At 32.9% G+C, this 24,029-nt stretch overlaps 1 protein-coding gene across 5 annotated transcripts in view; it reads right to left on the bottom strand.

Moving 5' to 3' along the window:
• The window catches only part of LOC145662974 (cAMP and cAMP-inhibited cGMP 3',5'-cyclic phosphodiesterase 10A-like), a 140,867-nt gene that overhangs the window by 20,541 nt on the left and 96,297 nt on the right, over positions 1-24,029 (bottom strand). For 3 of the 5 annotated variants that reach the window (XM_081729079.1, XM_081729061.1, XM_081729071.1), the window contains exons 10-12: positions 14,174-14,292; positions 8,941-9,175; positions 5,365-5,520 (exon numbers count right to left, since the gene is read on the bottom strand). In XM_081729079.1, the coding sequence (XP_081585205.1) occupies positions 5,365-5,520; positions 8,941-9,175; positions 14,174-14,292 (510 nt within the window). The remainder of the gene's footprint in view (positions 1-5,364; positions 5,521-8,940; positions 9,176-14,173; positions 14,293-24,029) is intronic. The other 2 variants (XM_081729088.1, XM_081729096.1) reach the window with 2 other exon arrangements.

Genomic DNA, 24,029 nt, shown 5'->3' with positions numbered 1-24,029 from the left:
GAGCTCATTTTTTAATGAATGTCGGCGGCACGAAATTCCACAAACCAACGGCGCATAGTTCGTTTATTCACCACTTTTACCGAAATGAACTGTCTTATTCGCGGTTTGCTATGCAGCATATCTTAGGAAAATCACTTGGAATTGTGTGTTCTTCATGGTCCACTTTCAACAATACAATCACTCTATCAGAAGCACCTGGTGACGACAAATTGACGCTACGTTCCAGTGACCTCTTGTCATCTTCATGCGTGTAATTTTATTTTTTTTTATTTTTATTTATTTATTTATTTATTTTTTTTAAGTATGCTCCTTATAGAACTACATATTATAATTAGTTTCCTCCAACATTTTAAACAGTTTATAAGTAAAATTAAAATTACAGGTCAGTGTTTCATAAAGGAGTGCATTATTTTAATCAGCCTCATGGATTAGAAATTCATGTGTCGGTATTATTATTTCATTTTAATTTACAACTTTGTTGAAGTAATAAAAAGAACGAAGTTAGTTCAGTGTTTCAGTGTCGTACTCTCGTAGTTTCTAAACTGCGATGCATCGTTGAGGATGATTTTAGAAATGCAGACACCATGCAAATTGAAAACAAAACAAAAGTACACGCAAAGATTCTGAAATAGATCAAGAGGATTGTAGATATTGGTTTGTAGCATTATATAATTTCCACTAAAGGAACAGTTTTCCTAAGGATAAAATACGGAGTGAAACACTAATTACAAGCTTAGCGAAATTTTTCTCTTCTTAAGATACATTTAACTTAATAGGGATCATGGTAGGCCATTTATTTAAAAAAAATATACATCTAGCTCCATGTTTAAACTTTTCCTTACAATACGAATTTATTAAGAGATAATCGTGTGAATGTATTACTGATAGTTTATTACTTCGAAGCCAGTGTTCACATAAACACAGAACATGTATACCATTTTTATCATTTGTTGATTCATTGAGAATGTCAAGATCTGATGTTTTGATCTCAATACCTTGGATACACTTCTGTCTTAAATATTCGCAATGTTAATAATCACGTAAGTTCTACATGAAGAATAGAGACTGCCAAAACAATATCCTTTGTATTCTGTTGTCCAAGAGCTTGGTGGAAAGAAAGTTTGTGAGTACTATTAGATTAATGAAAGAAGGAAACAACCACTCGAACTTATTTTTACACACCAAATCATCTGTAGGTGCGAATTCAATAATACATTAAGAGTGAAAAAGTGGATGAACATGGACACTGGATTGTCCAAGCACAACATCTTGGTTGTGGTACAGGTCACGTAGTCTGAGTGAAAGAGTGTATGGCTGTTCTTGGAATGGACTTGAGTAGCGTAGCGTAATGGTTAATGGATCGGCACGATACGCCGAAGATCTCGGGTTCAAGTCGCAGTCCAGTCATCTACGTTTTCACTCTTTGTGTATTATAGAAGTTCATAAGGTTTGATCTTCCTTCGGCAGTTATATAGTTACGTAAAAATTCAATGCTGTGATTTTACAATTATTACACACAATCATGTATACAGAACATTGTCACACAATACGTGTTAATACATTCTTCCTTGTATACAACGTAGCGGGCTCTATTTCCAGTGAGAATTTATTTCTGTACGACATAATCGTGGATCATTGAAGAAAATGAACAAACAAATACACAATTATGAATTAAAATTCATTAAAAATATTAAGGTACAAACTATATATCATCAATAGGCTATAATTTAGAGACTATGAAAATTTGAACTTTATGTTATTTTGTATTTTCTGTATTGTGTCCAGAAAAGTTGTACATATAACATCTAATGAAAATATATTCACTTCCCAAACAACGCATTACACTCTGCTCAAGTCAAAGAAACCAACAGTTGTTTACGACCCAATTATGTTAAGTTATATAATCTGACCTGATTCTTGTACTGGAAGACATGATTCATGACATAGCTTTGACATTCCGGAAATCTTTGGTTTTGGTATGCATAAATAGCAGTGAGAGAAGACGAATCGAGATTCAGAATCTAGGCTCAGATTAGCTTGACTAGACCCATGTCTGGTCCTTGATCTCTCGCCGCTAGTTACTACAATTAGCAATGCAGCGATCAATAGGGAAGTTTTGTTTAAATAGGCTTTGGAACAAGTTATAGGGAAAGTTATTCTTTCAGACTTCAGAAAGTAAATACTTGGAAATGAAACTTGTCTTCCATTATCTTCATTTTACGCTTTGAACTTTTGAACATTATTCATTTTGTTTAAGCCCTATGAATCCCTAATATTTCAGTAACTCAAATATAAAATTGAGCGTATGATGGTTTTAAATCACTTTTCTTTAATCAAAGCTGTCTTGGTTTCAAGGAGATGAATATTTACTCTAAATTATCCAGAAATCAATTGAAGAGTTTATTGTATTTTAAAGCTTTCGGTCATCAATAATTAAAGTCAAGACAAGCGTTTGATTATATATAGATAGATATATTATAGATAAATTTAGAGATCTTACGATCATTTTCAGGAACAGTAATGTTGGTCTCCTTAAAGACAAAGCCGCATTAGCAAAGGCGCAAACTAGCTTCATGAAAAAGACAGTGACACATGTGTTGAAAAGGTGCCATATTAATTGGTCGGTATCATGTCATTTATAGATGTTTGGTTAGAGACAACTTATGTTTATTACCACATATGATTTTAACTACAACATAAGATGTAAAATTGAAATACCGATACTTCAAACAAACACCTAAATAATTTTTACTTTCATTTTAATTTTGTAAAATTAACATCACGAAAAAAGCCTTACTTAAAAAAAAAAGCAATGGATATTTTTTATTTATTGTATTTTGAAGGAAAGTTTATTATAAAATAGCTTAAATTTACGGAAGTCTTCTGAATTCTGTGCTAGTCTCACAGATTTTGTCTTCGAACGACATCAAAGTGCTCTTTTAGTTTGATGGTCATAACAGAAGACAGCCGCGGCGCCCTTGAAAAGCTATTATCAACAAACATTTACAATATACTTGAATTATTTCGTTTTATTATTTTATTAATTGAATTATTCTGTGCATTATTACAAACAAAAAAATAATGTAAATATGTATTTCAGGGAAATATACACATTTTATTGTTGTCATTAAATAGTTTTTAGAGGACACCATAAAGGAAGAGTCGCATTAGATATTTGCCCAGTTGTCCGGCGGACCAGTCTAGTCCTGCTCACTGGTGTAGATTACTATTATTATGTTATTGTTTATACATATTATATTAGACAATCCTATTATACATGCGATAGTTACGTGTTAGTGAATAGTTTTTATATATAGTTCTTTTGGATAATTATTTTAAACAGTACTTACGCTTGCTTTCAATTGTCGCTGCAGTTTTCTTCAGGCTCGAAAAAAGATAGGCAAAGATGAACAGAGTTTTGTTTACTCGTTTGGAATTGGTATTCTATCACGGAGTAAGTGCGAGGTAAAGGATTATGCAGTGTAACTTTAATTATTCGAACTGTAGTCATCCACATCGCCAAATAACTAGTCCGGTACCAGAAATTTTAAAAAAGAACATCATAAAAATCTTATTGAAATGCGAACTGTATGTATATATAACTTCATTGAAACTCCTAAACCAACATTAATTATTCTTTCGTTTAGTTGGAATTTTAGAATTCTATATTTGGATAATTCTAAGACGTTATTGTACCAATTTTAGATACACTATATTTCTCTATTTTTATGTTTTAAGAAAATTCGAAGAATTTATTTGTATTTCAGAAGCAATTTTAGAGAAACTTTTATTTTACAACGTAACTTTTTTTCACGATTATCCGAATTATACGGATTTCTGCCAACCAGAAATCATTAGTCAATATAATTGAAAAGTTCATCAGAAAGTGAACTGAACTGAAGTGAATTGGGGTTTCACTGTATAATGATTAATTTAAATATGCATTTGAGTCATTTTACATTAGAGCAGAAATCCAAGTTTAAATCTGAATATGAATTGGGAGTTCGTTATTAAAAATTGTATTAATAAATATATTGGATCGAGGCATAATTCCGTAGCGTTCTCATTTGGCCTGGCAGCACTGCATTGCTGTTCATTTGTTTACCACTTTTACATTGTCACTGCTTACTTTGGAGTGTTGTCTTGTAGAATACGAGTTGTTAGCGAGATTGTTACAAATGATTGCTATTTTTTCGCTGTTGAAGACGGAGTGTCAGAAAAAAGAACACTTTAGACATATTCTGCTGTACAAGTTTAACCGAGGTTCAAGCGCAGCAAATGCGGCTAAGAACGTCTGTGAAGTATACAGAACTAATGCCGTCGATGAAAATAGAGCAAGGAAATTGTTTTCTCGTTTTACAGCGAATCAGTTTTATTTGCATAATGGAAGACGCACAGGAAGACCATCCAACTTTGATGAAGAACGTTTAAACAGTTTGATCCGCGAAAATCCACGTCAGACAACCAGAGTATTGGATAGTGTGATGGAATGTCACCAAGCAACCATCGTTCCATTTTCAATCACATTCAAGGACAGAACTTCGAAGATGAAACTGCTCTCCAAACTTGGATTGAAGACTTCCTAAACTTAAAACCAACAGATTTCTACAGACGGGAGATCCAAAAACTACTCGAATGTTGGGAGAAAGTTATTGACAATGAAGGAGATTTTAACTGAATGGTTTTGGTTTTTAACTTAATGTTATTGAATTTAACTGAATTTTAAGTGAATTTCACAAATAAAATACTAAACAAACAAACTTAACAAACCTATATTTAAAACACTATGGAATTATGCATCAAACTAATAATTGTTCATATACTTAAGTATTGAGTTTGGAGTGAAAATATATTAATATCTTTCTTGAGTAAAGTATTTCTTTTATGTTAAAACTACTCAGTAATTTTTCTATAATTTAAACAACATGGATCATGCATTGGATTAATGCAAATATTGAGGAAGTCTGCATTATACGAGTATTTGAAAGTATTAATAGTTCGTAGTTTGTTATAAAATGTTGTGGAAAAATATACAAAAACATCAATGAAAGAATGCCCAAGCGTTGTACAGATAGTATGCACTACATATGTCTCACTAGGATTCTGTTGTTCTAAACACTCGTATATATTTTTGAAGATTAATTTGTTTAGTGTTGTCAATTATAATTCATTTTTTTTTAAATTTAAAGTTTAATATTATTTTCTCCTTTTCATATTACTTTTGACTTTATATTTTGTTAAGTCTGCCATTTATCATAATTTATAATATTAACGTAACATCAAGCCTCTAGTTTCCTAGATTAGAAACAATAAGAGCAGACAAAACATACAACTCTGAACTGCTTCTTGTAAAAATCCTCTTACCTTGAAAAGCAGCATTGCTACATCAAAATGATGGTTTTCTAGGGTAGAGGTGCTGTAAAGTTGTGCGAACTTGTGATGTGTATTCTGCAAAAACGTATTTGTCAGTCCAATATGGTCTAAGTCATGGCATATGCAAGCAAACAAGAAAGCGGTTTTCTGTGAAAGCATCAAAATTTAAAATAATAATAATAATAATAATAATAATAATAATAATAATAATAATAATAATAATAATAATAATAATAATAATAATAATAAACATTAACAACTAAAAGAGAAAAATTACGCTTAAATCTAAAAGTACTTGAAAAATCAAGATCATTAAACATTACAATTTGTATGTTTTATAGCAAGAGTGGCCAACCTCTTTAAAATTGAGAGCTATTTCTTATTTTACAAATCAAAGGCTGTCTACCTGTTCGTTCAGTAGTCCGCTAGAGCGAATCGTACATCAATAATAATGATCGATACAAACAGTAAGATACATACCACAGTGAGCCACTTCTCACGACATGTTGCTCGATTAGTAAACAGCGGTCGAGGCGTTGACACTCTTTGTTTTATAAAAGTAAGGAAATATAAAAATATATAACATAAAAATCTCTAATTTTTAGTTATTTTTAAGATAGAACGATTAATTATATATATATATATATATATAAGGGCGGATCCAAGGGGGGCTAAGGAGCTATAGCCCACCCTTGACGCTCAGGTTTACACTGGATAAAATGGGCTTCAATTCTGCTTTACACTGGATAAAACGGCAAATTATGGTTTAGTCCCTCCCTTGATGATATCCTGGATCCGCCACTATATATATATATATATATATATATATATATATATATATATATATATATATATATATATATATATATATATATATATATATATATATATATATATACTTAAAATTGGAACTTAAATAAGTTAACTTAAGTGAATATTATTTCTTTTAAGTTTATTCTCTATATTTACGGTCTTTTGGATAACATCTTTGACAATGAAATTTACAGTTTCAAAATATTGCAGATGTTTACTGAAATTTAATTCATTGTTGTGAATATCGCACGTGGTCTTTGAATGTTATTTCGAAACCATTAGCAAGTGATTCATGACAAATATACTAGAAACAGTCTATAGGATATAGAAAGCTAACTAAATGTAATTAATAAATAATCAAAGTAATTGATTAAAGTTCAGTTCTGATATTTATATATTCGAATTAATGAAGAGAAACAATATACAATGAGAAATAAAGTAAAGAGAATTATATCCGTTAAGAAAAAAAAATGTCCGTCTCAATACATACATGAAGTTCTACAATCAGGCATCTCCTCTGGGTATAGAAAAAGATAAAGAAATAGGATATATGATTAGTCATGTTTCAATTAATCTAAATTAATGAGCATGGGGGTGACAAGTAGTAGTGTACCCATATTTTATTAGTAGCTTGAACTGACGCAGAAAATCATTTGTATTTTTGTTAATATGTGTTAAGTTGTCTTTAGAGATTTTCATTTTGATTTGTTTTTGATTAATTGTAGTAGTACGTAGAGGCGTTGGTGCAACTGATTCAGCAAAAAAATTGGGAGTACTTAATTGCCAAAACATATTTCGGGAGAGGTATCTTGACCCACCTCCTTTATTTTGTGAAGCTACCATTCTCCTCTCCCTCAATTTTCTGGAGGTCTACAGGACCACTTAAATTTTAGGAGTTCTTTTTAAAAACTGATAGAGGACCAGGGTATGTATTTGAAAATTTAGGTTTTCCATTTCGTTTTCTTGGCTAGTTAAAAAAATACCAAGAAATCAAGTTTGGAAGGTTTTTGTCCTAAGTTATCCTCTAAGTTGAGATTTCATTGCACCATATGGTCCAATGATGGGAATTTTTGGAGGTCAAATGGTCAAGGTTATAATTTTGGTAGGAATGTATTGGTCCAAGATACGTATCTCTTGCAATTTTGGAGGACCTTAGATGGGTAATTTGATTTAGCATTTTTGGAAGGTCTTTACGTATCTCTTGCAATTTTGGAGGACCTTAGATGGGTGATTTGATTTAGCATTTTTTTGACTGGTTTATATAGAAGTATCGTGTATCCTGAGATATGTGTATAGAACTATTTTGTACTCGTAGATTGGTGTTAAAATAATATTTTGGCAATTTTTGAAAGGGCCATCTTGTACTCTTAGGTCGGCGTGTAATTTGGAACGGGGTATCTTAAGGTCTCCATCCAGACCAATATACCAATGAAGCAATGATTTTTGTAGTTGATAAAATAATTTTAGGTGGAGTCTTACACCTTAGCCTTCGGGAGGTACTCTTGGTTTATACTTACCCGGATCCCTTCTAAAACGTTTTGGACACTAAAATATTTACTTATGACGTCATATGGATTGTTTGATATGATATCATATTATTTACTATTTTATCTTTGCTGAATTTTGATTGGTTAAATTTATTTAATTTATGGACTATACTGAATTTCGATTAGTGGAAAAGTTATTTTTCTTCAAATCTTATTGGTGTAAAATAGTTTTGATTGGTTGATTGTAACAATAGTTAATTGATTTCTCAAATGGAATGGGTTCATATCAAAATGACCACACCCACCAATGTTTCTTCCAGGCATACTTTCGCAGAGCTTTCCCTCCGGAATTCTCCACCCAACCCCTCCCCGGAACCAGAATAAATAAATTATGATTACATGTTAGATTTGTTGAGGGTATGTCCTTCAGCAAATAGTGTTTCAGTGCATCTCACATTTTGATTTTGCCACCCCGACAAACTTTTCTGGTAAGTAGAAAGTCTGACACCCACTGAATGAAACAACAATAGGTTGTTACCAACGAAGAATAAGAAAGATTCCCAGTGGTTTGAACGATTTTCCACCAACAATGGTGAACAATTTTTTCCGTTAACATTCGTTTGAGGCAATTAAGCACTTAGCTAAGTCAATAAAAGCTTAATTGAATCAAATCATTGAAACATTTAAATGTTTAGTGCACAATGTTGCCAGAGTTTTTATTCTAAACTGTCCAGACTCTTTGGAAACGATTCTTTTCGTTAGACTTGTATATTTTTAAATAAGCAAAAAAAAATCAGTGAGCGATATTTTTTAAACAAAATAATAGCAAAAGTAACATTTTCAATTTTTTCCGGTAAGTAAAGCAAGAATTAAACAAAAAAATCGAACTAAAAAGAATTCAGTGTTAGAAGGAGGAAATTATGTGCTTGAGGAAAACTTTTCATGCGTAGTTTTGGAGAAAATAGAGAAAAGTTCATTTTCGTGGCTCTAACAATTATGTCTTTTATTACCAATCTGATGCAGTTGATTTTATTCTGCTGGAATAGATTATTTATTTATTTATTTATTTTTTATTTACTTTTGTGGTGTACATAAAATTTATATATCTGTAAAGTAGCGGATATCTATTGTTTGATTACTCATAACAGTAAGACTCATACTTGTAACAGTCCTAGCAGTGACCTGCATACTATCGTAAAAATAATTTAACAATGTTTCAGACTCAATGTTTTGGAGTATATTAGAAATATAATATGATTTACTTTACCTCTAAATATGAGAAGATATCTCCATGTCGCAGAAGAATATTGTACATACAATGAGCAACATTGAATCCATGATGAAAATTATGATACGGTATATTTCGATATGTCTTTTTCACCATCATAATGAAGTTCATTACATTACTAAGTTGAACCTTTCCGAATCCAAGTATCTCATCCACCATATGGACAAAAAACACTTCTAAAGCGTCTTCATATCCGAATAGATACCAATCGAAACTAAAGAAAGATAACAAAATAAATAACCATGTAACAATGCTAGCGTCCATAATATTGGCTAATAAGGATTGTGAGTTATTCTACTGTAGGGTCTTGAAAAGGAATTTAAAATGTTATCACTTAAAAGATAAATTTTATGTTCTTTTTTATTTTAGTTCTATAAACAAGCAAAAATGTCACAACCATAGGTTCCGGAACCTGATGTTTCAGAGCTCCCCCGAAATAACGTCGTTAAGGGGGCTTAGCCCCCTCAGTATTTTCGTATTATTTTCGTGTTCCTATTTGTACAAAACAATATCCATAAGTTTTAAATGAGATTCAAGTCCATTTTATTTCGGGTACATAATATTTACTTTTTAGTTATCTATTGCAAGTTATTTAAATAGTATTAGTGTTCTCAAACAACTATTTTCCTTTTTCCAGAATATTTATTAACAGGGAGGAAGACAAACTGAGGGGGTGAGCGCAACAGTGGTCTAACTCACATTTTTAAAAAATGGAGAAAAATCAAATTTAAGTTAAACACATGTGCTTTTTGTACAATATAACAAAAGCAACCACAAGTGGTTGAATGTGTCATACATTGTACATATATATATTGTACAGAAAACCACATGTGTTTAAGTTTAACTTGATTTTTCTCCATTTTTAAAAGTGTGGGTTAGACCACTGTTGCGGTCACCCCCTCAATTGTTCTCGCGTGTCTTCTCCTTTCTATTTTTTCCCTGCCCCCAGCCTCAACCGTTTACTGTGAACATTTATGCCAATTTATTGATACTGTACCTAATATGTCATAACGACTTCTTTATTTTTCACTTCGAAAGACTATGTTCAAGATTTCTTGTCATCTGGCATTTTGGTTATCAATAGCCTTGAAAGAAGAAAGTTATTATGGTAATTTGTTGCTGCTTCGATTTTCCAAAAGATTGTGAATTTTGATGAAATGTTTTATTTTTAGTTATTTAAGGGTGAACAGTGTTAACAACAATATCGTTATTTCAAGGAAGGGGGGAGAAGAGCCTCCGATATAAGTAGATTTTTCATGTTTTCGTTATTATATTATTGATTACAATCATACATATATCAGATTCATGAGAAGGGGTGAGGGAAATGCTTTCCACTGAAGGCCCAAATGATGCCACTGTGTGTTAACTGCGTAAATTTGAAATATGGATCATTTGAAATAAGAACGAAAAAGTGCCAAATGTATCTTGTTCGTCACTTTGTTATTGTCAGTTATCTATTGCTAAACACACAGGAATGAGGAACGGTTAGAAATGTACAAGAAGTTGGGAGAACGAATGGAAGTATAGTTAAGGAATGGAGGTATAAGCCCTGTTATATACGAGACGATAGTTTATGTTAATTGCGAATTAATCAAATGATAGAAGAACTGCCATAAGTAATTCACTTTATTCACTCTATTCTAAGATAATCTTAACATGACTCAATAATGTATTAACTTCTGGAATAAACGAATCATCTATCACTTAAACCTACACATTTGTTTATTATTTATTATTCTTTACTACACTAGACTCTTTGCTCCAAATCTTCATACAAACTTGATTCTCCTGAATCAACAAATATAAATAGATAACTCTCCTAGTTACAACTGAATCACCCAATTACAAAACACTGACTATATGATTGATGCTTTTCTAATCTTATTAACGTTAACGTTTAAGAAAAATCGTTTTATGCTAACAGCTGAAGCATCGATTACCCCAGGCTGGACACTTATTCTTTGCGGTGAACCGTTTTCTACATCTCCTGCATGTTCAGGTGGGTAGTGCTAGCAACTACTTCAAGTAAACTGTGATGAAAATGCAGAAAATGAGCTTGATGATTTCTGTTATTATGACATTTGCCTCTGGTGCTTTCCTATTTTTATTTGGTGCACGTCTTGAGAAGGATAGCTTTTGGTTTTAAAGAATCTTAACTGAGCTACCGTATGCTCTACCGAACAAACCAAATCCACTATCTGTTGAATTGTTAGTTTTCGTGCAATTAGCATTAGTTAACATATGTCTTCGAGCCGTTTCATTACAAGCGCAAATACAGATTGGTGCCTCAAAGCATATTCCAAGCAAGCTCCCAAATTGGAATATGACGCTTGATTTCTTAGAGTTAACACAAACATCTCGATCTGATCTGATTTCTTTCTTGTTTAATTTTGTAGAAATGGAATATTTCCACAAACTCCTTTGTTTTCACGCTAAAATGTTCAAGGATCAAATAACTCTCTTATGTGTTCAGTTTCTTATCATAGGACATATTTGTGCACACATACGGTTTAGATCTTCATAAGTTATCACCGACAAAAACTAGCCCTTTTAGTATTTTATGGCAAGACCGCTAATATGTACATTTGTTAAAAACGTTTCAAGTATGACTGTACTTTACTAACTTCAACATTGAAAGATTCCAGTGAAAAGAATTGACTCATGTTATCTTCTCTTACTTCTTCATTTCTGACTATCTTGAAGCGTCAATTCACATTTAAACTGTGCTAAGTGCTGCTTTAAGAGGTATAATCAATTGAAACGTTAGGTTAGTTACTAATTAAACAAATAATTGAAGAACTAGCCACAGTTCGATCTTGGAGTAATTTTCTTTTCTCAACTGTAATCAGAGATAACGTAAATAAAATTCAATAACGTATTAAATTATATCTATCACTTCAGCTTCCACACTATCTTTACTGCACGAGCCTCTTTGCTCCAAATCTTCATACAGAACTGGTTCTTCTAAATCAATAAATGTAAGCAAAAGCTCTAGTTACAACAACTGAATCGCGCAACACCTATGGAACAAGAGTTGAGGCTATTTCGTCTCAAATAAATAAATAAATAAATAAATAAAGTCTCCTGATCTTAGATAGTGTATCTGTATCTGTTGGAAGAGCTTTGTTTCATCTCGTCTCTTGAACATTCGTTATCCCCCACTTGATCCAATGTTTTCTACCCGTCGGCGTTTACGATCACAACCAATGTGATTTCATAGTGCATTACATTAAAACACTCTTTCTTTGATGCTTCAATGTTACTCGTGTTTAACAGTCTTCGAAAGCGATAGCGAAAGTATCTCGTAAATAATTATAATACGTTTTATTTTTTATTTATTTTACTTTTTTAAACCATTTTGCTTCTCATTTGATTAAGTTTTTAATGTATGTAACACTTTAACCGCTATAGGCACCATCAGGAATCTCAAAAATTTTAATTTTGATTTTTGTGGAATTTCGACACTAAATAGCTTTTGATTCTTCCCTGCATCTTTTCTCTCAGCAGTTAAACATAGGAAATTAAATAAACAAGTATCAAGGAGGAAAGTTATTAACTAAATGGAAAAAAACACGGGAAGACATTTTATCTTATGTACATGTAGGTTCTAAAGTGGTCTTTGGTTAGGGATAGTTTAACAGACTGTGATGTGACGAGCGAAATTTCACTTTCTACTGCTTTTCAAGCAAGTTTATTACTTTCGATTCCTTGACATTTTTTATTTATTTACTTATTATGTTTATTTACGCCAATTTTTAACCATCTTGTGCAACGCTAAAGGTAACAGCCGAAAACAAAGTAATGCCAGGATTTTACAAGGATCAAAATTAGAATTTTTTTTTTATTTTCTTATTCAATTTTAATCCTGCTCTCCTTCATGGCTAGATGGATAGCGTACGCGCCTTTGGCGTGAGAGACCCGGGTTCGGTTCCCGGCGGCAGCTCATATACTTTGGATTCCATGTTAATCAGTAGATCCCGTCTCATATAGCCTCGCTACTGAAAGGGACGTTAAACTCAAAATCAACTCAACTCAATTTTAATCTTTGTCAGCACGAACACTAGTTTATTTTAATGTTTTTATTATCACTGTTCTCAGTTATTAATCTTTTAGTGCCTAGGTGTGTATACAGAACCGGATTTATGTCAGATGAGGTTCTAAGTTACTAAAGGTAATGGAGTTCTTTATATGTTCAGATGTTCTCTGTCAATAACAAATTGTCAATAGGCATCTAATACACAGATGTTTTAGTGATACTTTAGGGAGCAAACTAGCAGGAGGGGCCAAGTTAGTTACACCAGCAGGAGGGGCCAAGTTAGTTACATCATAAGAGCTTATACGACACAAAACACTATTGCTGTACAGCAATAGTGTTTTGTGTCGTAAAAGCTCTTATGATGTAACTAACTTGGCCCCTCCTGCTAGTTTGCTCCCTAAAGTATCACTAAAATATCTGTGTATTAGGTGCCTATTGATTTGTTATAGGTATTATTTGATTTGTTGTTTATCTTATAGTTATTTTGGAAATGTACATCCAGTTTTTCCATTATTGTTTTTGAATCTCTCAAGAGAGTGAAGCCCTAATATCTTATACGTTGATTTTCATTTGATTTGGTTTTCATTTAGCATCCCCTTCAGCAATAAAGCTGTATGAGACGCTTCAGCCGGGAACTAAATCGGAATCTCCCACGCCAAAGGCGTGTATACTAACTGCGTAGCCACGAAGGAGCTCATTATTTTATATACATAAATCTAGTACTGTATGTATGTGTTCAGCTGCTTGTAATAGAAATGAACATACGTTTCATTACAGGAACACAGTTTAATTTGAGTTATTTGTTAAAGACATCATAAATATATATTTGTTTTTTCAGTATAGAAACTGAACAAGTAACTTATTTTATACATTGTCTTTATAGCCTATGTAATGCTAAATAAATGTGTAAGAATCCGAAGTGCACAATACCAATTTTTGCAAAAATCGCACAAATTGCAAAAATCGAGCTAAATCCCACGTTTATGTACGGGCTATATGATATTTATATTTCATATTAACATGTCAGCAGAAAATTTTATATATTAACACATCTGTTCCTGGAGATACAAATTTTTTACTCAATAGTACTCATACAAGATAGTATGTATTATCTCAATATCGATCATATTGGACACAGTTTGTTTAAATTCTCAAAACCTCAAATATTCTACTTACTTTGAGAATTCTTCTGGTACTGGCGTAGTATCATATAAATGCTGTAACCTTGTTATGTCATGTGGACATGGAGCCAAATATACTGAAAACATATCTGAAGCAATGCTATATTCCAATTGCTGTAAAGTAATAAAAAGTAAACTCAAAACCTTACCTTGTACCCACTAACTTCCATTCGTATTTAAGGCTAGTTTTAGACGGAAGCATTTATCGTAGCATTTCTCGTAGCAAAAATCGTATCATCGATATCCTACCGTGTAAAGTAGCAAATGCTATAGTATTTCCCATGCCATGGCATATCCTATGGCATTTCTTGTCGATAGAACCTGCTCTATTTCGTAGCATTTTCCCCAGCATTTCTGCTCCGATTGCAGCGCCGTGATGTGTTAAAAGGAAGCGATGTGTGGGAAATTGAATTGTAGTAAAGAAAAATGAGTTGAAGTAGGGACACTATTATTATGTTGATTAAAAAATATGAGAAATATCCATGTTTGTACAAAGTTAAAAGCGTGCAGTTTCACTATACGCAAACACAGAAATTCATTTAAAAAAACTTTCTCGTTTCATTTATTGGTGTGCTCTTGCATTCTCCGGTGCAGGTTCACCTTAACAGGTGGTAGCGTGTAGTTTTACTATACGGATCCATAGTATAAGTAACAGTAGTAGTAGTAGTAGGAGAAGGAGTAAGTAGTAGTAGGTGTATTAATAGTAGTAGTAGTAGTAAGAGTAATAGTAGTAGAAGTAGTAGTAGTAGTAGTAGGAGGAGGAGGAGGAGGAGGAGGAGTAAGTAGTAGTAAGAGTAGTAGTAGGAGTACTTAGTAATAGTAACAGTAGCAGTAGGTGTAGTAATAGTAAGAGTAGTAGTAGTAGTAGGAATATGAGTAGGAGTACGAACGGGTAGTAGTAGTAGTTGGAATAGGAGTAGTAGTGGTAGCAGTAGTAGTAGTAGTAGTAGCAGCAGTAGTGGGAATGGGTTAGAAGCCCCGAAGGGGATGGTTGGGTTCTGTTTTCGATACAAAATGGGGAAATTACAGACTTGCCAAAATTTTAATGCAGCTTATTGAAAATTACGTGCATTTCAGGTTCGACTTTAATTTCTATATTTCCACATAAATACGCACCTCAGATGTAAGTGCACACCATATTTCCACTACTTATACACTACACTATTAAAACATTAGAAATTTCTTCTGTAAATTTTAAAATCTATGGATCTGTATAGTATAACTGCACCGTTAAAAGTCCTTTGTATCATAATAACCATATGCGAAAAATGGCTTTAGAAGAAATAGTGACTGAAATATCTGGTTTTAGTTTTGGAGCCATAATTGCGCTCTTCTCCAGTGTTTTGTTTGCTATGTCACGACAAAATGCTTATCAAAATGCTACCGTGTAAAAGCACAATATACTTTTGATGCCATAGAATATTATACGAGATTTTTGGCAGCACATTTGCTACCAAAAATGCTACGATAAATGCTTTCGTCTAAAACTGGCCTAAGTCATTATTCTCATAATATTTCGATCCTCTCTGGAATCATCCTCAAGCGCAAACGTGATGCCAGCCGGAATCGATTTTTTTGGTTACATTATTATATCTCTTCAAAACGTGTAAATAGAAAGATGTTCCAAGTGTTCTGTCAAGTGTTCAAAGATGAGCTTTTGAAATTCTATTCACCACTTCTGAGTTTTTATGCAAACAAACTTATTGCCTTAATTTCTGTCACCGCTGTAAGTTCTTTAAACCTATTTACGGGCTTGCAAAATAAATGGAATAAATGTCACTTATCCTTTCAGCTGAAAATGTCAGTTGAGTAATTTTTGTTTTACACCACTTTCACACAATATTCACATTTGATCCTTACTCCTTTGTTACTATAATTAGCAGTCTTCTTGTTGAACATTGACAACAATGCTATATTTCAATGCTATATTAATTTTTATTTTAATTTTATATTTTAGTTTAATAGTTGCACTAATTATAATTCCTTTCCTATTTTCTTCCCGAAAACGTCTTCTCAAACTATGGCTTTAGTACTGGTTAAGAAGGTCAATGTTGCCACTTTAACGATAATATTTGTTTTCTGTGTTAAAAAAAAACACTATGTTCATTACTTGTTCAAAAAGTTTTTATTTACATTATTTACATTTGAAAAAGTAACAACAAAATAAAAATTAATTATATTCAATTGAAGTTAATTAGTTTATTACATTGTTCCACCTATTATCCAGATTCCCGCTATCCAAGTTTAATTCAAATCTTCTTGTACTAGTAAAGAAAGATTCAAAAATTTTCCTATCAATATTATTTCAGCAAGAGTGTAACACTGTAACTCTGTCTACTTCATGATCTGTTGTTTGATGATGTCTGGATAATTATTCCATTTATTTTGCAAGCCTGTAAATAGGTTTAAATAACTTACAGTGGTGGAGAAAAAGAACTTAAGAAATTAAGACAACAGGTTTGTTTACACAATAACTCGGAAGTGGTGAATAGAATTATAGAAGTATACCATGGAACACTTGGTTCTGATTTTTTGTTTACAGGTTTTAAAGAGATACAATAATGTAATAAAAAAAATAGATTCCAGCTGGCATCATGTCTGCGCTTGAGGATGATTCAAGAGAGAATCGAAATATTGTGAAGATTATGACTTAAATACAGTGATAAAACAATATTAAACATCTTATAAATTTTCGTTCAGTTCATTAACTGTGTGATCAACCTGTTGATTTCTACAATTTTGTGAAGTAACATTAAATAATATCTCTAGGTGTCTCTGTTCTTAATGTTGTAAGAACACTAAATTCAGACTATATAACGAAGAATATTTAAAATTGGGTTTCTCGATAAAGGATGTTTGTACTTTACCAGAATGTTTAATATTTGGAAAGAAACTAGTGAATGGGCTTCGTACAGAGGCCCACCTACCGGAGATTCCACCGGGTTTGAACCATCTCAAAACTTCGTAACTTTTTCAAATATGTTTTATCATCGTCTGCCCTGTCCGGAACTTCTCCAATCTTTCGACTTTGGATCCTCCTAACAAAAATATCTATGGGTGGGTACCTAGTGTTATGTAAACAGTAAAGTTGTGTGTACTAATAGGAGTCGCCATAATCCAAAGGTTGCAAAGCACTGGTCTAGAGAAGTATGTGATATCTTGAAGGTATATATAAGTTTAAATCAAGTTAAGGGTAAGGCTGAACAAACTTTATACGATGATTTTTTGTGTGTTTTAAATGTGTATTTAAATGTGTATACATAAATTTTCTTCTGAGTTTCAGTCAGGAGAGAATTCAAATACGTTTTCACCCGAGGAATGTGAAATTCATCTTCGCTGTGTTAGTGGCTAGCGCGTATAGTTTTGGTGCATATGTTCCGGGCTCGATTTCTGGTGGGAGAGCACAAAACTTTAATTTTACAATCATTCACTTTCATTGATCATTCGTCTCCTGTAGCCTAAATGACATATCCGTGGAGCGTTAAACTAAAGAATTTTATTTCAGTTTTTCAAAGAATCTGAACCTGTTAAATGTGAAAGCGAGGTGAAGAAAAATTTTCCCCTGCACTTTTAAAAGGATTATGGGATTGAAAAGCTTGCTTTCGGGATTAACTTGTAAAATTTGATTAGAGTGCGTATTTCTTTTAGGATCATTGTCGAAATCAGGCCCTTTGGTAGAGTTGAAAGAAAAGTACTTGATAAAACATGAGCGTATGAGTTGTATAAGCGTAAATATCATTGCTTCAGCATATAATAAATTCACAATTTGTATTTAAGAGAACAGAAATTCTCCCTGGACTTCCTTTGAATTTATCTCTGGTTTTAGCATTAGGTGATAAAGAATTAATTCTACTAATTGTTTGTACATACAGTATAATTTGAAACTTAGAAACCTAGCGTTATCTTTGTGGCTGTCTTTCCAAACATTATAACGGTAACACATTTTTCCATTGAACATATTTTTAATGGAATTTGTCTATTGACTTGAAAGAAAAGTGCTTAACGTATCAGAAGTAGTACGGTCTTATTTAACAAAACCTGCCTCTCTGAAAAGAATTCAAACAAATAAGAATCATCTTTAACTAGCTGTGATCTTTATTTCAAGTGAAGTATTGAAATGAGATACATAAGGTTTCAAAAGAAATGGGTAGCTAGATTGTTTTAATTATCATTATTATTTCTTTTAAAATGCTGAAGTTAATTGTTTAACATTAGCACCTATCTTCTTCATGAATGGGTATAAGAAGCAACCGCGTGGGTTCGGACTAATTGTTTTATTACTGCTGTCTTCGAGCATTAAAATAACACACCCCTACACGCCCTCTCATTGCGAAACAAGCCAAAGTGACCAATTTTAATTCGGTTTTCTTTGCCAAAGAGAGAATCTGATACTTTGTACAACTTTGAGGTCATTTAGTCACAATCACAAGTTATTTATTACCAAATAATTATCGAGAATGTGTATACTTTTGCAGGTGACTTAAAGTGTTCTGGAAATAACTTCCGAAACTATATTTCACTTAACTTGAACATATACGTGAAATGGTTTATTACAAACAAGTTAACAAGAACTGTTGTAAATTAATTACAAGTTAACTGGTTGGTAACACTGGTGTTTACATTTTAGTTATAAAATCGGCTATCTACACTTGTTCGCTGGTCGGGATATAACAAGTTATTATTATTATTATTATTATTATTATTATTATTATTATTATTATTATTATTATTATTATTATTATTATTATTATTATCAAAATAATGTAATAAATAAACAAACGTGCTGTATAGTTTAGATTTTTAATGCAGATATGATAACTAACAAAAGTAATTTACAAAAGTAATCAAAAAAAGCAATAACTTAAAAGAATTGTTGAATAGTTCTTCTGATGAATAGATTGGTGATTAGATTGATGAATAGATCATTATATTTCACAAGGTTAATTACACTAATCAACAAATTTTAACATTTTTGTTGTAACATGAGAGAAAACACCTCATCTTCAAGGAACTTTTTGCGGTGAATTCGAATAGGCATTCCGTTTTTCTCCATCACGTATAGTTTCCCAGCGACAGAGGAATTTTTGGAAAATTTCCTTAAAAATGTCCCTTTTTCGCGTATTTCATAACCCTAGCTCTTGATTGATACTCAATAAACCCTCCATGTTTCAGAACAATCGCGTTCTTATTTCTAGAGAAATAAAGATATTTATATGTGTACTGTGTGTATTGTTCATTGCACTATACTTAAGATCTCTTGATTTGGGGAAAAACGATTTGCTTTATTGCCACAAGCACAGACATGAACATGACTGTTCACAATATTTAACAATACACTCACTTGTATCACTCTCTGTAGAATTAGAAGTTTATGTAAACTTTCAGAATGAATGAAAATTGAATTCAATGTATATTTATTAATCACAGCCTATGTATATCCCAATACATATACATGCAATCTTGCGACTTCTTTCCATTGTCTTCTTTAAATTGTTATTAAATATTCCTATTAAAGTGAATTACCTTCCTGGAAAATGCAACATCAAATATGCTCCTTTGATAGCTTCTAATAAGATACTACTGCCACCACTTCATATAAAGTTAGGACTTATGAAGAACTTTGTCAAAGCCATGAACACAACTGGTTAAGGTTTCAAGCATTTGCGACATAAGTTTCCTAACCTGAGTGATGCTAAGATTTCAGTGGGAGTGTTTGTTTGTCCCCAGATTAGGAAACCCATGCTTGATGATATCTTTGACAGCAAATTAAACAGTGATGAGCTAGCGGCCTGGAGAGCATTTATGTGTGTTGTGCGCAACTTTCTGGGCAATAACTAAGCAAAGAACTACAGTGAAATCGTACAGGACATGCTACAGAAATACAAAGAATTAGGTTGTAGGATGTCTTTAAAAATCTACTTTTTACACTTTCATCTTAGCTCAGTGGCGGCTCGTGACTATATGAAGTGGTAGTGCCAAAATTGTGGAAGGTAAAAGAGCATATTCGTAAAAAAGAAAAAAAAGTAACACCCAAAGGCAAAAATAACACATTTTACAATTATTTTATTACACAATAATTAGTGATAGATAGGTAGATATAGATTGTTAATGAACTTTACCGACAATCTGTATGAGATAATTTCTCATATGAAAAATTTCATATAGGCTTGTAGTGAAAATTACATACTTTCAGGATTCGATCTGCCCAAAATCGCGGAAAGCTACATTACAACATGCGTTAATTCAAATTCGAGAAACTGAAGTGGCAGTCCATAACAGCGTGAAGCAAGTCTTACATAAGCTATTCAAAAATGTCTCATTCAGGAATGTGCAATGAATGCTCAAGGAACCTCCTAGGATGCATAATTCCCAGACATGTTCCTAATAGAATCCTTAGGTATGCTTTGCCTTCAAGTTGGATCCAAAAGTTAAAGTCTGAGAGTAGCGAACATAGAATGCCTCGATGGGATGTCAGAAGTTTTAGGAACCGTTAGCATTACGGTCTCTCTTGTTCAGAATAACGCATACTGCGATGTTCTGTCTCACGCTTATACGTTAAAAAAGTAATATATACCGTGACAAAATATATTGTTCAAGTGTACTGTTGACTTTTCTTTTTAAAAAAGATATCCCAAATATGCACTAAGTTAGTGACGCCAGAATTTGTTCAGTTTGCGTCACCTTTGAATAAAACACACGGAAAACAGAATAAAGCATTCACAACCACAAATCCAACTGTTTTTCAAATACATGTTCTTGTTAAATTGACGCAATCTTTGTTTATAACGGGTCATCTGCTTCATACACAATTTTAAATCAGGTATTAGCCTTCCTAAATTTTTATGTGTTAGTTTGTCATCATATGATAGCGACGAAAACGTAGATCTGAATAATGTTTAAAAAAAATAAAAGAGGAAAGTAGAGAACAGCGCTATAATGAAAGGCACATCCAAACTTCCCAAAAATACATAATTCACACGTTACTCTATGTAATTAATTGTTTCTCTGAATCAAATCCAAATGACAAAAAATAATAGCTAATATTTAGTTAGACAGTAGCTAGCTTGGTAATACTAGAACGCAAACAAATAAACCAGGAGTCACGTGAGGCGCTTTCAGATCCGAGAGAAATCTGCTTGGAGCCTGCATCGACGGTGGCAGAAAATATTAGTTATTCCTCCGTACTTTCGTGTTGGTTCCTGAGTAACATTCATGCGCAGAAAGCAGTTTTCAGACCATCGGGAGAGCCCGGAGAAATCTGGCACTCGAGTGCTCCTGAGCGCATTCAATCACCGCACAAATCAAACCAGCTTTTCGTAAGCAATGTTGCTGCTGCAATTAAAGTATCGTGTGTTAAATTGAGTACTTGGTTCCTTAGGTCAAATAATATAATTTTTTGTATTATTTATGGTAGTGCAATGGCACATTGGCTCTCTACCAGCGGCCGCCGCTACCTTAGCTTCTTTTCTGCCAATCTACGTGCTGTCAGCGACGAACAGAAAGAAAGATTCCACCAAGATATAATGGCAATGGAGAAAAGGTACCATGAATGAACATTTGTATAACTGAATGGAAGTTTCATACATTCTGGTAGTTTTACTGGCTTTTTCATGACATTTTTGTATGTCTGCGCTAGTGGTAATGAAGCAAATAGTTTTTTTTTTTTTTTTTTTTCACTAAATCAAGAGATCTGAAAACATACACATATACAGTACTGGCACAATTATTATGGATTTTTTATAAAAACAAAACTTTTGTGCAAAAATGTCTTGCAAACAATTTTATTAACTACTACTTTATTTACTTACCACACCAGTACCAAACAAATATTTATTAGTTATTTTAAGTGGGTTTTACAGTCTTATATGGGAGTTTCTGGCAATACAGAGAGAAAACGTCTGACAACCCTGACACAATCACTGCATTGTCTGGACAGAGCTCAGTAATAGTCTGGTATTTGCGTGGAGAAATGTGTGCTTATTACATTGTCTGCCTGTCATTTGCATGTGATCACTTTAGTTCTGTGTATTTGTGCATTTAAGTTTAATGCCAACTATTTTTTTCAGATTTTCTAATGTGTTTATGCAATTGAGCAGACATGGGCAAAGTTCGTGATTTGAGTCCTCGCAAGGTTGGACAGATTAGTGTTTTATTGAAAGAAACCATCTTAAAATAGAAAGAAAAAACGAAGAAACTTAAAGTTTCAACTCAAACCGTCAGTAATATCAAGAAGAAATTGGAATATTGCCACAGTTTGGCATCCAATAGGGTTCGAAAATGTGGTAGACCTAAGAAAACAAAACCGAGAATGGACAGAAAAATAATTAAAATGGCAATTAACAACAGAAGAGCATCTTGCAGAATGATTTCCAACCAACTTGCAGCAGAAGGCATTACCATTGCTCGCAGAACAATAAATAAGAGACTATTGGAAGGTGGACCAAAAGCATATCGTCCCAGAAAAAAGCCTCGTCTTACTGACAAGATGAAACAGGCTCGTAAGGCCTGGGCAGAGACTCACGTTGACTGGGCATCTGAGCAATAGGAGAAGGTAAGTGTTTAAAACATTCATGTAAAAACGTTAATAACACAAATGATTAAAATTATGAAAAATATTAAACTTTACTTCCAATTGTAAGCCTTGCAGACTTTCACGTCATTAAGTCTACTCGTTATTCAATTGCTTCCATCACTTTCTTCAGCTGTTCAACGCCTTATTTTTGTTCTGTATTGTTGCAAGTTGTGTCCTCTGACGAGTCTACCATTGCAGTGCTTGACGACCGTGTGCAGACTGTAAGAAGGCGATCAGGTGAGCAATTTACACTGGAATGTTTAAAGAAGACTGTAAAATTCCCTCAGAAGGTCATAGTCTGGGGAGCCATTTCTGTGCATGGAACAAGTCATTTGGAGATTGTTTATGGCACCATGGACCAGTATAAGTACAAAGAAGTACTACAAAGACGTTTGCTACCTCAAACAAGGGACAGGTTTGCGGATAGACCTTGGATTTTTCAACAGGACTCTGCCCCGTGTCACACGGCAAGGTCAATGAAGACCTGGTTTGAAGAAAATGGTGTAGAAGTTCTCTCATGGCCTGGAAATTCTCAGGATATGAATCCGATTGAGAGTTTATGGTCTGTATTGAAAGATGAAATACACGAAATTCCCATAACGACCAAAACAGAACTCATACGTCTTATCAAAGTATGGATTCATTTAGGTAGAATCAGGGAATTGTGCAGAAAGTTGATCACTGGAATGCCCAGGCGTGTTGAAGCACTTTTTAATGCAAAGGGTGGACAAACTAAATATTAAAATGGTTGTTTACTATTGACGTACTCACTATTTGTGAATAAAATTGATTTGCATTATTATTTGTTTGCTTAAATGTCGTTTTTGTAGAAAAATTATGTTTTTTTTTTTTCAAAAATCCATAAGAATTGTGCCAGTACTGTAAATATCTTTATTTCTCTAAAAATAAGAACGCGATTGTTCTGAAACTTGAAGGGTTTATTAAGTATCAATCAAGGTTTCTTTGGTTTAATTTTTATGTTATTATGCATAAAGAAATAGAAGCTAGGATTATGAAATACGCGAAAAAGGGACATTTTTAAGGAAATTTTCCAAAAATCCCTCTGTCGCGGGAAAACTGTACATGATGAAGAAAAACTGAATGCATATTCCAATTCAGCGTACACAGTTCCTTCAAGATCAGGTATTTTCTCTTATGTTACAAAAACCTTGTTAACTAGTGTTATCACTTTTTTTTTACTTTCCAGTAGTTTTAAATTACATAATTAACTTAAATTTCATTCTTTTTGTATAGATCGAAGCGCTTCTGCTCAACAGGA

This window comes from Thermobia domestica, chromosome 1, assembly GCF_964235325.1.
Source record: "Thermobia domestica chromosome 1, izTheDome1.hap1.1, whole genome shotgun sequence".
Taxonomy (NCBI): domain Eukaryota; kingdom Metazoa; phylum Arthropoda; class Insecta; order Zygentoma; family Lepismatidae; genus Thermobia; species Thermobia domestica.
This window is presented reverse-complemented; position numbering and strand designations above follow the sequence as displayed.